General features: G+C 42.5%; 1 protein-coding gene across 2 annotated transcripts in view; it reads left to right on the forward strand.

Moving 5' to 3' along the window:
- Positions 1–17,605, forward strand: part of TMEM255B (transmembrane protein 255B) — a 76,221-nt gene that overhangs the window by 22,280 nt on the left and 36,336 nt on the right. The window contains exon 4 of one of the 2 annotated variants that reach the window (XM_056329931.1): positions 8,437–8,526. The exons of the other annotated variant lie outside the window; for it this stretch is intronic. Within the exon in view, the coding sequence (XP_056185906.1) occupies positions 8,437–8,526 (90 nt within the window). The remainder of the gene's footprint in view (positions 1–8,436; positions 8,527–17,605) is intronic. 2 annotated transcript variants of the gene reach the window in all.

Raw genomic sequence — 17,605 nt, forward strand, 5'->3', positions numbered from 1 at the left:
GCAGTGCTGTTTGAATGAGCTGAATGAAGCTAAGCTGCGCTACCACTAGGAGGAAACTGGTAGCTGTGGTTACTGGAATATAAACCCAGGTTCTCAGATGCTGTGGGGGCTTAAAAGACCACCAATAAAAAACCTAACCCTTCCCCAGGAATTTTAAAATATTACATTTTTAGGTTGCCTTCTGTTTCTTGTCTTGGAAAATGTGAGCCAAGTACAGCTCAGTCTTTCTTCCAACATTGTTTTAGTCATGTCTGCTGGACTCCTGTGGCTGGAACTCTTAAGACTCTCCCAGACTCTCAGGAGACCTAATAGTACGTCATCAGTGGTGACATTTTTAACTGAGTCAAGACAAGCGTTTACTCATCAGTGAATGAATTATATTGAATTTAATATGTGTTCATTTACACATATATCAAATTCATTCTTTGCTTGCAATGTAATGGTGACTCCAGTTTTGAAGTCTAAGTGCACAGAAACTGCTTGGTGTGTGTTATTTCATTTGGTAGATTGGTCATTCTGGTAAAGATTTGCTTGTAAAACAATTTGAAATAATTTTCTGGCTGTTTTAGGTCTGGTTTTGTAGCTGATATTAGATTATGAGAGAAGGAAGATGGTATTAATCAGGTAATCCTTCTCAATAACTTTGTTTCATGTTTCGTAATGGCTATTGATTTAGTTCTCGCCATTCTTCCGTTGTTCAAAGATAAAAATACAGGAAAATTCATCTTTATTTCATATAGCATCTTTCTCAGAAACTATATCTTCAATGCTTTAGCAGGTTAGAAGAAAAGATAAATTACTGAAGGAGTACTGCAAAGTGGATTGGTATAAATTGAGGATTAATGGTCAAGAGAACTTTTCTAGAAGGTGAAATCAATCAATACACTTAGGCTAAGAACTATGAGAGTTAACATACAAGGTTTTTATTTGGACAGTACAATGTTAAGGCAGAATGTTTCCATGCCACTTTTCTAGGTGGCTGGAGTTGCAAAAGAGTTAAGCTCAACACCTGTAAGAACAACACAGCTGCTGCTGACGGGGTGTGGGGGAAGGAGGACGGGAGGGATGGTCTGTGCGTGAATGGCTGGTGAAGCCCCCTGAGCAGCTTAATAACAAGGATACTAAGGGGTAGTTTTGAACCATGGGCTTTCATACTCTAAAGAGAAATGGGAAGTAAAGATGGCTGTGTGAGCCATCTCCTGTCATGGGACCCATCACACAACCCTGAGCATGTGTTGATGTGATCAGATGCTGATTTCCCCCACCTCCATAACTAATTGTTGCAGCAAATGGTGCAAGTGAAGTCCCCAATAACTATGGAAGTCTGTTTATCTGACTAGTAAAGAAACAGTCACTGTCCTAAAGATCTCTGTGTGTGCCTGGAGGAGCTGGAATAAGCAGATTGAGAACTTGTGCTCCCTTTCTTCTCTTAACTGTGCTGCATAAGCCCTCTTGGGCTGGGGGAGAGCTGGGACCATTAAGTCACCCTGTTGCACATTTCCTGTCCATGGGCACTTTTACAGTCCCTTGCCCTTGTGAGTAGCCTAATTGATGAATTATCTGCAAAAGTTGAGCATCAACACTGCTGGAAGAGAAAAAGAGAAAGCAATATGCATTAACTATGCCTGCATATGATATAAATTAACTGTGGGTATCTAAGGCATGACAGAAGATACTGTGAATTCTGCCTTTCAATATTTTGCCCTTCAGGATGTGGGGCAAGAAAAAAAGATAAATTTTCTGAATGAAAATGCCACCTTTATTTTGAAAGTGGATTTTGATCTTGTTTTTTCTCCCTGATACCTCTCATGTGGTTTCTGTATTCTTTCCCAGCATTTGTTTATCTAATTAATTTTGCCTTTTTATCCATGTGAGGTTACTTAAATTTCTCATGGGACCTCTCCCCTGCCTGTGTTACACCAACTGGCCTTTTCACATTGCTATTTTTCCTAATTATCCCTGACATGATATTGGAAAACAGCAGACTTCTTTACAGGCAGTAAAAGAGAAGTCTCCTTGACCACAGACAGCAAAATAAGCCCAGTCCTTAACATTTATTCATTATGGCTAAAACCTAGCTTCTACTTTGATAATCTCTAGGAGTACAAGTAACATGAAGTGAGACACCCTGATGGTTGCTGCCAGCACTTCTACCTCCTTCCCTTCTGTCTTGGCCACATGGTCTCACCCTCTCATTTGCACCGGATCTAGTGCTCCTCTCTCCTTACAGTTATCTGATGTAACTCGTTTGGGGGAGCAAATAGTTTTCTGCATAGTGAGTAAATTGCACTGGCTTGCTGTGTTTTTGGGCAAGCACAGGAGCTGACATGCAGGGATGGACCTTTTTGGGAGAGAGCAGGAGAGAGGGCTGGACATCAGGGAACCAAACTAAGGGCGGCAGAGTGAGATGCCATTTCAGATGGCAGTGGGCAGTCACATAGGCTCAGCTTTGTGCCCTGAGGTGCTATTACCAACAGCGAGAGGGAAGAAAATCAGAATCAAAGATTTGTGTTGTTGCTGATAATACTCAGCAGCATTATGACTGGACTTCCTGAATTCAATAGTGATGATACTGCGGAAAGGCTGTAGGTTTCCAACTTGGTCACCTGGACTAGACACAAAACTTGATGTAAACACCTGACAACACCATGTGTGTGACACCTCTGTCTGGAGGCCTTCCTGGTAATAAAGGTATCTGCTGTTATTAGGTATATTACAGTCAGAAGCAAGTTACGTGTTTATGCATGGGATCCCAGCCCCAGCCATTGTCTTCCTGAGCTGTATCAAAACTGGTGCTCTTGAAATTAAGGGACATTTTGTGTTTCTTTTTCTTCCTTCCTTCATCTGGAAGCCAGTCTAGGACATAGTTCTGCAGGCATAGGTTGGGCAGTCATAGAAGTCTTTCATCACTACGAATTCATGTCATTGTAACTACTGCTGTAACTGGAATTGGCATTAATGAATAACGAACATGACATAATCCTGTCTCCTGTAGTGTGACAACCCTCCAGCAGAGCCTCAATTACAGCAGTGCTATTACTGAAGAACCAACCTTTGGAAAGAATAAGTTGGCAGGCCATAAATTGTAAAGCACATTACCTGGTGTAGTAAGAAACCTCCTAATTAGCCTAGTTGTGAAAACCAGTGTGGTAGGAGCCTTGCTTGAGTTTAATTTGCATCACAGCAGCAAAACGTCTGTGCCAAAGGGCAGGGGAAAAAAAGTGGCCATTGGGGGGGAGAAGGGGCCACACAGGAGATGACTTTCTAAATTAGAGAAAATTAACTCATAATTAAAGGTACTTTTATACTGCCCACCTCACAGGACAGGCAGCGTTTAGTTGATAGCAGCATCCAAAATGCAATGCAATGAGTTTAATTGCCTTAGTTTTGCGGACTATTAATCTACAGCCCTGCCGAGGTGCCATGGTAACAGATGCAGCTCCTGGTTGATGTTGCACCAGGGGTGGAAAGTCTTTCTCTGTTTTGGATTTGTGATACAATTTTTGTAATCTGCTCTTGCCTCTTCATCCCCAGTGTACTAAAAAAGTGCAGGAGATCTATTTAAGCCTGTATTAAGTTCTGAGCTTGGAGACATATGGAAATCAAACCAGTAAAAAGGCCCACAGAATGAAACTGTATTTTGGCAAATGTAATATTAGGGGCAGTCTACAACAAACTGCCCTATGTATTTCTTTTCCGAATACGTTTGCTTGAACTGTGTGGGGATAAAAAGGGCTTTACAAACCTGTGGCATAACATTTACACAGCCTTTTGCAAAGCCTTCACTTTCCACAGCAAAGTGTATTAGATGGCAGTGCTTCTCAATTTACATTGATGAGGGTAATTGTGATTCTTCCTCTGCCTGGGAAAAATCCCAGAGAGATTTGATGAACAGCAGAATGCTTGGAGACACTGGAGGCTGTGCAATGCAAAACTAGCCATTTAGCATGAGCGAAGTGAGTCTGTTAGATATAATGTAACTTGCATCCAATACCGAGGTGATTTCAAAAACATAAATCCGTGCAATTTCCAGGTTTCCAATTCTCACATCTACTTAGTTTAAATCAAGAGAATGAGGCATCTCACACAGCACCTGGGGCTAGAAATGACTGTCATTATCTGGGCAGTTGTGCCTTTTGACTGAGAACAGGTAAGGGCTAAATTAGAGCCACGAGGAAACCAGTTACATGCAAGAATGGAGACCTAGAGCCCAGTGAGCCTCACAGAGGTGTTTCACAGGGATGTTGGAAACAGCCAGCGATGCACCAGCCTGTAGCAAGCAGGTGCTTCTTCTGGGGAGTGATGTGATTTTCTGTGTGTCTGCTGGCAAATGTTGGCTGCATATCTCCACGTGTCACACAGCAGGGACACAGTGCCAGCAGCATGTGATTCAGCACACCAAGTGCCTGGGGACCTGAGGTGTGGTGCTTACACGAGAGTGTGGCTGCAGCCAGGGTGGCCGCATCAAAGTCCCTGCTGGATCTGGTCCATTGCCATCTCTGAACTCCAAAACCATGCCTGGGAATCATTGTGGGAAACTGTTGGTTGCCAAGTATCTGTGCCAGGTGCATTTCGGACAGCTGAACAGTGTCTGTGACCAGCTTCTGTGGCCACAGGGTGTCCCCTGGCTCTGTTGCCTTCACTAGGCTGACTTGCACAGTGCAGCCAGTGGCGCTCTGTGCCTGCTGAAGGACCAGAGGTTGTCTAAGACAGGTGAATTCTGCAATAAAATGCATGACACTCCTGAAAGAAGGCAGCATGTAAGAATTTAGCAATCCAGCCTTTCACTAGTTTTGCATTTTTGAGTGTTTCCATATTTCTGTGACACGACTGAAGTTAAGTAACAGCTCTTCAGTTAACACTGTGTCCTAAAGTTCCTCATTCCAAGTGCTGTTTTGCTCTCCCTTTTGCTAAAACACCTCTGTTAAACAACTGGCTTTTGGGTTTGATTGTTAGGCCCACACAGTATAGCTTTCAGTGTTTAGTAACTGGCTTCATGGTTGCCTTCCAAGTAACCAAATTATTGTATGCTGTACCAGAACCAGGAGTAAACACATTCTGACAGTAACAGCTGCAGAGAAGCCTGGTTGCCCAGCAATGGAACAGCAAGAGCAAAACTGTTTCTTGAATAACTGTTAAAATATGTTGTTATAAATAATAGTTTTCCTGACAAAACCTACTGCTGTTAAAAATGGAGATGACATGATGTGATGGGTCAGTGTTTATTTTTTTAAAAGTGCTATTTCTTTTACCTGTCAAAAAGAATTCTCTATGTTTAAGTGAACTGCACTGCTTTTCTTTCTGGACACTGTTAGGCTCATGAACTCACAACTCTGGCAATCACATACCACTCAGGAAAATTAGCTTTTCAATTTACAACAGCTCTTCATTTGGCTTTCTTGGCTGCGATTTTTAGAAGTAATTAATTTTTTACTTTGTTTATGTTTCTCACATTCTTAATAAGCATTGGGAGGTTTGAAAGAGAATATAAATGTGTAATTTTAATTCTGCCACTTTGGCGTTGTTATTAGTATGTCTTCAGTCAAGAAATGGTCCTTTTCTATTTCAGAGGGACTACTCACTGAAGTAATTGCTAGTAGGCATGGATAAGAACAGCAGACTGGCTGACCACCTTGAACTTGCATGCAGCTCCTTGAATGGGTAGAGATAATCACTAACATGACTGGGGAGCGCAGAGCCAACTCCATAGCTCCTGTCTGTACTACAGTTTACTGTCCACCTTTATATGCAGTCTCTGACAGCTTATATGGCAATGCTGAAAGGCCAGCATACTCATTAGGTGATTTAAGCGATCTGCACGAGTGGAAAACGTTGGTTTGGGGATTGTAGTTCATCAATAAGTTGCTCATGTGTGAAATGAAAAGCCACCTTGAGGTCAGCTTCCAGTAAATTCACGTGGAGCTCAGGCAATTTGGAAACACCTGGCTAAGCCCACTAATTATTTGATTGACTGCTATGACTTGAAAAACAAGATAGAGGTATCAGATGCTAATGACTTAATCTGAACTTTTAAACACTGCTGCTTTTTGAGATAAAGAGATCAGAGTCTGTAGCAAATGCAGCTGCCACAGGGCAGCACAGCCCACTGGTCTGCAGTGATAATAGCTCTCTACGAGAGCCCACAGCCTTCTTGATCTGATGAGTTGCATGCCAAGATCTCGACAGCCAGATTCATAAGACATGACCTGCCATACCGGAGAGCCAAGGGATGGCAGAGATCGGAGGGTGATGCAGCCAACAGTGCTTTCTTAGGGTTTCCACCTCCTTACAGCAGGATGGAGCTGGCTGCAAGGGGAACGCTGCAGGTTCCCATGATCAGCTAGTACCATCAGCCTCAGGCACTTCTGTGTGCCCAGTTCCTCCCCACGCTGAGGATTCCAATTACGAAGCAATCCCTGTGGCAGTGCTGGCTCACCTCTGATTACATGATCTAAGAGCCATGAGCTAAAGAAAGATTTAAAGGACTGTATCAGAAAGCATTTGAAAGCTGTGATTCTTTGCTTTTAAGTTGTACTTTTTGCTGATTCACTGAGAGCTCTTATTCCCATATGTTTCTCTGACTGTGTCTACAGTGCTATGGGCTTATATGGCTGTAATTTCTTACTTGCCCTATATAAACTTTTTTAAGGAAATCACCAGTGCTGTGTCCCCTGCTGACACTATTGACATTGTACTGTTCTTAGCCTAACATAAGCTAAAGCGTCCATTTTTCAAGTGGGTTTGTGGTGCCTTACAGATTTTACACATGTGAAAACAGTATTTAGGTGATGCAGGTATGTATTTTGTATAGGCAAAGGGCATATGTGAACTGTATGGATGTTAATTTTGGGACCAGGACATTTTGGTAATCTATACCTGGGCATTTCTGAAATACATGTTGTGAAGGAGTAGTTAATGACTAGTAAATAGCAAAGAAGTTCCAAATTCTTAGCTGAAACCGTGGTCCATGCGCTCTATCAATTAAGGACACTCAGTTTTCAAGGAATTTTTTTAAGCTGTTGCAGTTATTAACTATAACTTAATAGTGTTGTAAATTGAAATTAACCTATCATATAGGTTGCTTCAAAGGGTTCCTCTTGTGTCTTTGCATGAGAAATGCCAGAGACGTGAGAGATGTACATTAAATTATATTAAAAACATAGCCAGAGAGTGCAGATTGGGTTCACCTTATGTCCTGCAGGTACCTACTCATCCAGACTCAAGGTATAGAGTCCTCAAAGTCACAAAACCCTCTAATCTGAGAGGGAGTGACAGCATCTCTCCCTCAAGTGATGGCATTGGGGCTAATGAGCCCAAAGGGAGTGCCTTGCCAGGTGTACATGGGGTTTCTTTTTCAGAATTTACTTCATCTTACCTTGCTCACAGTGCTACATCCTTTAGATCTGCCCTCAGAATAAGCCAGTGTTGTCTCAAGAGTGTATGGTAACAGCATGCTGACTGGTCTCTGATGGAGGCGCACACCAGTGCTCGGCCTTTCTGAGTTCTGTTGCTTCCTTCAGAGTGAACTGGGCAGTAAGCCTGCTCTGTCTGGGGCTGTGCTATCCCTGCAGTTGCTGCTAGAGCTGCAGCTGTGGTCATCCTCGGAGATAAAGTGAGCATGGCTAGCCAGGGGCTCAGCATGCCCAACCTGCACAGCCCTTCCCCCCGAGCCCTCTGCACCACCACCATTTATGCTAAAGCAGTGCTCTAGTCTTGTGCCATCTATAGTCCTGTTGGTAAAGAATTAGCATTTAATAAATGAAGTAGCTTGGGAGGCGGACTGAGCCTGAAGCTGTGGCTGGTAGGCTAATAAAGGCAGTGCGCTCCCTGTGCTGTGGCTGGGACATCTACTGAGCTCTGCTATGCCCACCTGGGACTGAGGTGCAGGCTGGGAGCCCCAGCAAGGGCAGGGACCGGCGCACAGCCCTTCCAGAGGTACCAGTCCTGTGAGTCTCTGATTTTGTTCTGGCGTTAAGTTACCATAAGCTTTGGTTTGGGATGATAAAAGCTTTCTGAGAGTTCATGGGCTAGTTAACTTACTACAATGTCTTTATGTGCATGTGTGAACTACTGCTATGGCAATACAGCTCTAGAGATTTATGTGAGCTAACAGTGATGTGGCTTTTTGCTGTGCTCCCTATGGATGCCACTGCTGTTTTATTTAACAAGTTGATTTAGAAGAAATCACCATTGAATTTAATAACTCTCGCAGCTGACCTCATTTTCTCTAGAAAGATTTAAGCTTTTCTAGTAACCTTGATGGTATGTCAACTCAGCATCAAGAATTTCTGGCTTTTTTACTAGTCTGTGACTGACATCTTGCCACACTGATCTAAAGTCAACTATAGCATTTAAGAATACTAGAAAAATTAGTGTAATTATTTTACTTAAAGTTTTGTATTGAAAACATTACTCAATCTGTTTTTCTCTTCTCAGTTGGTAGCCTCCATTGTGTTTATCAGCTTTGGCGTGGTGGCAGCATTCTGTTGTGCAGTAGTTGATGGAGTGTTTGCAGCACGACACATAGTAAGTACAGTGATTTTCTGTCATCTTTCATTTTTTATTACTTATGTCATTTCTAGCAGGAAAGCATTTTGTTTTGGTTTATGTCTAGCAGTATATTAGGTTTTTTGATAGTTCTGCTTGCTGGAGAAATGTCTTTTGGCAAAAAATCAGCGGGAAAGCCTGTCATGCCAATATCCAGAAACAGTGGCGATTGCTTATTCATCTCTCAGGGAGTTCCAAATACATAGATGATGTAAAATGATGTGATGACAGATGTGCTAAAATGCATACCTGCTTAGGAAAGGGAAGGCACTTGAACCACCACCAGCATTTTTTTCCTTTTGCACAAAGGTTTTGTGGGCACAGGAAGGATATGGAATACACCAGATGGTGATGAGCACCAGAAGGCCCCAAGGGATTTTTAGAAGGAGGTGGATTGCAACAGCACAAAGGGAACATTCTGCTGGAGCAAAGACAGTGGAGAAAGCGGCAGGCTTTGGTTAGATGTAACATGAAGGGGGAACCTACTGAATGACAAACAACCCAAATTCACCATCTGCCTGCTATCAAAGGGGTGGATGGGTCATTTAACCAGAGCAACTGGTATTTCCAGTGTGTCTTCAAAACCCAATCCTCCTTCTTCCCCCAAACCTATTGCTATCTCTGTTTCAAAAGGACATTTGTAGGTGTTCACAGTACTACAGTTGCGGTAGTGTTGCTAGTAGTTTGTGACTGTTTATAAGTCCCTAGGAGTCTTTCTCATGACCTTCTTGTGTAAGCACTAGACAAACAGAACATTTTTTTTTTAATTATTTTGGCTCACAAAGTTCAAATTAAAATATTAGACAGAAAGGATCAATAGAAGAACAAGACAGACTAGGTTGTGGGGTCATTTGAATATGCCAGTTTACCTGTTAGATATGTGTTGTTTGCTGTTCTGTCTTTTGTGATAGAATACCCAAAAATCAATCTAAACCCAATCTTCTAATTGAGCTTTGATTTCCAAAAGCATCAGGAAATAATTAGTTATATGTTTTAATAGATGTCTGAACTCACATGTAGTGTGCTACATAATACAGCAAGTATGATGGTATATAACCCCCCACTGCTATGAAATACCATGGGCCTGTTCATCTTTCTGCTTATGTTCATTGAGGGGCAGCATAACTCTGCTGGCATCAGTATAACTATTTTCTGTTAGCAGATTCATCAGAATCATTAGGCTTTGGATCATTTGGCACATAAACCTGTAAAGTGATTTCTTTTCTACTGTTATTGAAGAGGACTTTAAACCAAATGTGGGCTTCACAACTTCACGTGCATTGCACAAGAGAGGAGACATCTACTGGTATAAACAACTGAGTTGTGCAATGTGAGCATGAATAAACACTCTGGATTGTAATCATGGTTTGTGCTATACAGACCCTGCATGATGCTGAAGTGTCATGCTTTTACTTGGACTTGCCCTGCTGTTGCTCTGGATGACACCTGGTATAACTTTGTCTCTGATTAGTGTAAGGCCAGGGAGCCTTTCCATGGGAGCTGCTTAAAAGAGGAGGGGAGCAGATTTCTATTTAGGTTTCCTGCTCCTGAAAATTAAGTGGTTGTGCCCCAGAAAACCATTGTCACTTATTCAAATACTGGACCCGTCTCTTAATTTCCCAGGAACCAGACTTATTTTTATCCTGCTCTGATGTGATAATTAGGAGGTGTTCAGATGGCACTTGTACAGTCACACCTTTTAACTTCAATGCAACCATGCAGCCACAGCCCCGCACTGCTGAGGTTAGACATGGTGTCGCCTCCTCTGAGGTGAGCTGCGGTGTTGAAGGACAGTGTGTGGCCTGTTGTCTTTCTAGGCATCTTCTTTGTAAGTTTACGCTCTTTTGGCTTTAAGTTTCTTTCACATGTTAGTTAGCTATTCTAGAAATGACACTACTGGCTAGTTAAACAGTATCATAGTAGAATATTATTGTACTCTTGTATCTGAAGAAGCAACATCTCATGCGTAGTACCTAGAGTTTGTATTCGCTGCCTCTTTATTGTAGCATAAACAGCTGCGTGGCATTGCTTGCTGGGAAAGCATGCCTGTGATCTGTTGTTACGGACTAAAAGTTTCAGCTTATTGCAGTGCTCTCTGGGGAGAAAGTGGGCCAGCGAGTTGTCGAAGGAGAGCACCGAGGCATAAAGTCATTGCACTCACCCAAGAAGAAAGCATCTTGCTGTCTTGGGTGCAGTTCTGTGCCTGGTTAAGTCAGTGACTGGGCATGACTGCACTACCTGTGCAGAGCTGGAGACTGGAAGGAGCTGGTCACCATCCAGCTATCCCTTAGAGTGCTGGAGATGTACAATGAGATAACATGAACCTGCTTCAGTCATGGCATGACGTGCTTCATGGAAATCCATTTCCCACTCTTTACGTTTGGGCCGAGTTTTGTTTATCGCATCTGTCTCTTCTGGTCTCCTTCCCATATTACAGAAGAAAGAAGTACTTAATAGTGACGTTTGTTGGAAAACTAATTTATGTGTCAATGTGATCACACTCACTTCATCTCATTCTCCTCTGTCTGATAAGGAGCCTAATAGGATCAGGTGAAATAAAGAGGTACATCACCTACTTTCTCTTGACTAACACACCTAGGGAAATCTGTAGGGGCGGTAGTGTAAGCGCGCTCCCAATTTGAAATGGTGGGGGCTTATCAAAAGGTGCGTCGGGCAGACTATGGTGTCATTGCCACTGCATTATGTCCACTTTGTGTCACAGCTAATTTCCTTCAGGGAGAGCAGTAACACTGCGTTCAATCCACTCCCCACAGGCCAGCACCAGCCATTTTCTGACCTGTGTCGTGCTGTCACTACTTTGGCCACTTCCTATGAGGATTAACTGCTGGAGGATCTGACTAAACTGTCCTTCGTCCAGGGAAAGGACAGACTCCTCACATGTCAGAGCAGGTGCCCAGGTCTACACTAAAGCTATAAACTTTTCATGAAGAGGAGCTGGGCAGCGTTCACTTTTCTGTCTCCAGTATCAGGGTACTGATGCCAAGGCTCCAGGTCCCTTTTCTCCTGGAGGGAGAAGTACTAGCTGAAGCCAGGCGGGCTTCAGACTGCCAACAAACACACCATCCTTCACATCAATTTGGGATAAGAAATGTCACCTGTTTTTCATTTTATTTTTAACTTCATTCAAGATGGGAGGGGTGTGAAGAGGACAAATCACGTTATTATAGCTTTTCCTTAGTGTGTGCCTGCTGTGGAACGGTGACTAGTACTGTCTCCAAAATGTTGCATGTTTTCTCCTGCTTTTGTAAAAAAATAGAACTATAAAATACTTTCTCTGTTTTATGTTCTTCCCAAGAAGGCATAAAATTGACAAAAATTCTTCCAGGGAAGGGATGTATTTCAGAAAAGAGGTATTTAAATTATTTAAGATTATTTTAAAACACTTTGCTTAATAGAAAGCTCTGGAGCACAGCACCTGTAAAATTAAGAACACTGAAGAAAAAGTAGCTTGATTTAAAATAGCAGTAGCTTACTTAAAATATAATGCAGATGTAATTTACTGTGTAAAGTTAATTTCACCATTGGTCCCTTCAGCTGCACTTTTCACCTTAAAAAAAAAGAAGAATCCAGAACCAAATGAAACAAATCAAAGGTGGAGTTAATGTGCAGTGATGTTATTTCAGAAAAAATATGGTGATCACAGGAATCCATTAGTTTGCTTGAGACATTTTGTTATTTAGCAGATGCAAATAGCTCAGTTGTACAACAGCTAATGGAGATCATTGAGCAGCCTCCTCTCACCACACAGGGAACCCCCACATCCCACCTCACATACACATTCTCTGCAGTACCTGCTACCCTCCTATCCATGACTGCAAGCACTGACCATTGCCACATGATTCTTAGCTTTGCAGTTATCCCCCAGGCAGGACCTAAAATAGCCAACAGCAAGAAATCCAGTTAGGAAGTGAGGAAATTACCTGCAAGGCCTTCCTAGGAATGTTAGGAAGGTGGCAGGTAGCGAAAACATGGGCAGATATTTTAAGCTATGGAGACAAAGACTTTGCATCATCTTTTTGTTTGCTCAGCTGGGAATCATGGAACATCAGTACTGACACATGGCCAGTTGCATTTTCCTGAAGTATGGGATAAACTTGGATATACCTGAAAGCTCTAAGAGAAAGCAAGGGCCAGGGAAGTGTTCTCTGTTTGACTCTAAGAACTGGTTTTTGATCTTGTTGAGTGCAATTCATGGACCGTATCCAGACAGATTTATTGGAGGGGATCCACTAATAAAAGGAAAAAAATAAAAAAAGGCAAAAAAGCAGAGCTTGCAGAGCTTGGAGATCATACCAATAGAACACTGGAACATAGAACAGTGACATTGCAACTTGGGACTGTTGCCATTATCCTTTCTCTACATATCTCTTTGGCTTTGTCTTCTCTATAACAATTCTTCAGGTAGTTCAGTACAGCAATAAATATACCCTTAAGCCTTCCTTTCCCCTCAACAAATGCAGTTCCTTCAACCCATCCTGGTATATCATGTCCTTCAGTCTTCTGATCATTTAGTGGGCCTCCACTGGTCATACTGTAATTTGTCAAGGTCTTTCTTATATTGGAGAAGTATTAAAATTGGATGCTGTACTGAGATGTGGCCTCATGAGCGTTCAGCAAAGAGGAATAATCAATTCCTTGAGCCTACTGGTGATGGTTTGCTAATGCAGCCCATTATGCACTTGGCCATCACTTTTGCAAATGCACCCATATATTCAACTCGTCCACAAACACATCCCTTTTTTTTTTTTCTTTGCCAAGCTGCTACCTAGTCAGCTTGAACTGTTGCCCGGAGTTATTCCAGATGCAAGATTTTACATTGATGCTGTACAAAACCTAAAAGAGTACAATTAAAGAATTCATATTCAAGTTCAACTATTTTTAAAGTTGCACTAGATTTCTTTTCTAAATGTGTATCACCAACAGAAAAGAAAAAAAAACGTTTGGATGCTTTATTACTTGCCCTTTAATTACCATTTTTGGCTTTCTTTAAAGCATGAACTGGGCTGAATTTTCTGTGTTAATAAAGCCTAAGACTTTGATAATGATCCTTATGTACCTTATCATTGATTACTGCTACATCCTCTTAGCTGAAGTTCTGTTTTAATGCAGTTTATGGTCAGGCATGAACTTGCTTTAAAAGGAAGTGGTTTTTAAGAGACTGATTTTATGTTGTGCAATGGAAGGATCAGAACTGCTGCACATGTGCATTGTCCTGTCTGTCTGTCCCCGTGTGCTTGGAGCTGGGTTCCTCTGGAGAACCACCTGTAAGATCCAGTGAAAAGCTTAGCTTATTTGGTCTAACTGAAGTATCTTAGAAGTGCTTCCAGGATGTTCCTCTGAAATAGTTCATATTTCAGGGGCCTCCTAAAAGCAGTCTCCATGTTTTTTATCTGGGTGGGTTGAATGGACTCATCTTTGAATGAATGCTTGGATAGTGTAATGGATGGTGACCCTTCGAAAGATTATAACCTGCTTACAACTTCTGATTGTGAATGGTGAAGTGACAAATGGGCAGAATAATCAGATGTACTTCAGGTTAGCTTTTATGGGTAGCCAGCAACATGACGTACTTCATTATCACTAGCAATTTGAAAAAACAGTATGATAAGGTACTGTATTAGGAACTGAAACCTGAAATGAACTGTGCTAAGGGAAATCATGTTATAAAAGCCAGAGGAGAAGAGCATCTTGCTCAGTTATTTTGCAATTTCAAACCGCTAGTTTTGTACATACAGACCCTAATCCATTCAAGATTTTTCTTAAGTGTCCACAAATAAGAAACTGAGAAAGTGGTGAAATGTGAAATGTTTGGAAAACTGGTCCAGAGAAAGGAAAAAATCCATTTATCTGTAAGATTATCCTGCCCAAGATTAGTGGCAGTTTGCTCATCTTCTGTAGAAAGCACAAACACAAATGGTTGCCTACAGACTGCCTTGGATCATAGTAGTGAAATGGTGAAGTGAAATAAGAGACCATCTGTAGGTTTTTCGTGATATAAGATAATTCTGCAAACAGTAGTTATTCTGAAGGAGACTAGGTCCCAACTGTAGCTCCTCTGGGGTAAAAATGTGTGGCTTTGAAAGAATATATTATATATAAACATGATAAGTGATCTTGTCTAGTGGAGGCATTTTAATGTGACTGCATATGAATAGAGGAGAGGCTTCTTGGTGCCCTAGGCATGACATCACTCACTTTGAGCAAAGGTTCAAATCCCATCCTGCCTAAAAGCAGAGACAACACATTATATTCTGATTTACAATAGCAGATTTTTGCAATCTATTTTCAGCTCTTCAGCTGTGCAAGAATTGGAACAGAAAAAGAGTCAGGCTCCAGTCCTGGGGTCCCATTTTGCACTCCTTCTGACCTTATGTGCCAGCTTGACATTGATGACTGAAGTTATCAAAACTCATGTAGATGTTAGATGGAAATGTGTGTAAGGGAAAGGAGGGTGCTGTGGAAAAGCAGAGTTGCTTGTCCATCATGAGATCTAAAATGCACATCAAACCAGGCAGTGTTAAGTTGTTCCTTGGATTCCTCTCCTCTTCTGCAAAGCCACTTCTGTGACACATTGATTTAACTTCATTTTCAGATAATCTAGTTTCTTCCTCTTAATAGAGGTGGCTTAAGTAATTAATTAAAATAGAACATATCATCAGGCAATAAGCCCTGAAATGAACCTGTAGCTGAACAGGACCCACGTGGTTTAAGTGCAACTTGTAGACTGCTGGGTAACTACCTATAGATTTGGGAGTTCAGTTTCTAAACTTGAGATATTTGTCTTCTCTTTATGTATGTTTATACTGTTTAATAAGACAGGCATTATGTAAACTTACCTTCAGGGAAGCATAGAGACATGGCAATGGGAAAATGGAGCTTTTCATCTGGAGGATGCTGATGCAAATTGAGTTGGTAGAGCTCAAAAGCTGCTGTACTAAGTAATACTGAGATGGCAGCCCCCATCCAATGAACAAATAACTATAAAACTGCAGTCCCAGCCAATCCCAGCAGAAAATAATGTGAGTGGGTGTGGGTATTGGTTCCTTCAGCTTGTCCAAAAGGATTTAGTTCTGGTCTTCTTTCTGTGTTGTGCCTTTCTGGGCTGCAGAAACCAGATCAGGGAGCTGAGTGCCGCTTTTTTTCTCACAGAGACCACATGTGAAATACTCTTAGTTATGTAGTATTCTATGCCTTTAGACTGAAAAGCTGCAAAATCACATTGGCCACACAGTGCTCCTGAGAAGGGAAGCTCCTGAAGAGAGCAGGGAAGCTCCATTAGCACCCTGAGGTTTATCAGCCTTGGCAAACGTCAGCGCTTGGTGTTTTCTGGGTTACAGAGTACAGGCCAGCTGTCTGCAGTAAAAAAAGAATAGATTGTGGGATTTTAAATGTGGGTCAAAAAGTGGCACCCTCCTTCTCCTGGTTTCACTATTCTGCCTCACCTCTTGCCCTAAGCCATGGGAGCCTGCCTGAGGCAGAGCGAAGGGAAAACTCACCCCTGTGCTTCATCCCCGCTAAGCTGGCTCCCATGGAGTGCCCCATCCAGTTCATCTCCGGCAGGCAGTCACCTGTGGGTGCCAGCCCCAGGCGAGCGGTGGGGAGGCATGGCTGGGAGCAGAGGGAAGGCAGGAGCAGGTCTTGGGGCTGCAGCGCTGGCTTGGCTCGGCTTAAAGCCAGTGTTGGGCTGGGTTAGAGGCGGTGAGCCCGATGATGGCTGAAACAATGAAACAGCACGAGGTACCTCCGCTCGGGGCATCAGTCAGTCAGAGCAGCACGGCGTGAAATGCCGTGAAGACCTGATGATTCTGCCGCCAGCGCAGTGCTGCAGGCTGGGATGCCTGCCCGACAGCCGGCTGCGGGTTCCCGGCAGTGTCCCCGCGCCGCGGGTGGCGGTGGCAGGTGCTGCCTGTGCGCGATGCTTGAGCACCTCCAGCACTGCCTGAGCATCGCACACGCAGTGCCTGGGGACATCACTCCCCTGCCCTCCTTCGAAGCTCCTTCTGCAGATTGCAGGCAGGCAAGAGTCGCAGCAGCCCAGGAGCTTCGCTGACAACCACTGCATTTTACTATAGGGTGACTCCATAAGCCCATGGCATGTAACACAAACTTTCTGTCATGCCCCAAAGCCTTGTGTGCTTCGGGCCAGATCTCCTAAAAAGCCATTTGAAAATGTTCTGAGCAAGCCTGTTGGCCTTTCCTTTGAAGAAGAAGCCAAATAGTCATATTCCATGTCTAACGAAGTTGTTACCTTGACGACTGGTGGTAGAAAACACAACTCAGTAAGTAATTTCTCATTGCAATTAAGTTAGCTAGCTTCTCTGGAGAACAGTAAATGCATTTTAATTTCTCCATGGTGCTACATGAGATGAAATTACAGCTAATTACTTTTAATTCCACTTTCATCCTGTATGACTCATTAATATAATAGCATGGCATAGAATATTCCATAAAGAGTTTTGTTGGGTTGGTTTTTTTAAGCAGAATGAGCACTAAACATTTATAACTAAAAACTAGCGCTACTTCAGTAGTGATTTTTATAATGACAGTCCACCGAGGTGAAAAATGTTTTCTTGACAAACTTCTTAAACACAAAGTGCTTAAGTTTGTAAGCAGTACGTTTTGAAGCCAACGGTCAGCTATCCCACAGTGTTAATAGTAGTATTAGACCTTGCATCTGACACTGAGATGGGAAGCACAGACAGCATTTCTACAGTACCAATTAATTACAAGGGGGAATGAATTACTTTTTATGAACTTAATTTAAGGGTTGGAGCAAAGGAGGACTCTTGCAACCAGCTTAAGGCAATCTGCCAAGATTTCTCTTTTGTAATGCAAGATGACCGCGTTCGCTTAACAGTTATGTTCATGCATCCGAATGCAGTTGAGTACACTTTAAATCAAAGGATGAAAACTCTTCTTTGAACATTGCAATCCAGATGGTAGAGGAGCTCCTCATGCTGGACAGGTCTCCAGCCTAACTGAGAGCCCTGGAATGAGTTACAGATACCTACAGATGTCTGCTGCTTCCAGCCACATC

Source organism: Falco biarmicus, chromosome 2 (assembly GCF_023638135.1).
Source record: "Falco biarmicus isolate bFalBia1 chromosome 2, bFalBia1.pri, whole genome shotgun sequence".
In the NCBI taxonomy this organism is placed as follows: domain Eukaryota; kingdom Metazoa; phylum Chordata; class Aves; order Falconiformes; family Falconidae; genus Falco; species Falco biarmicus.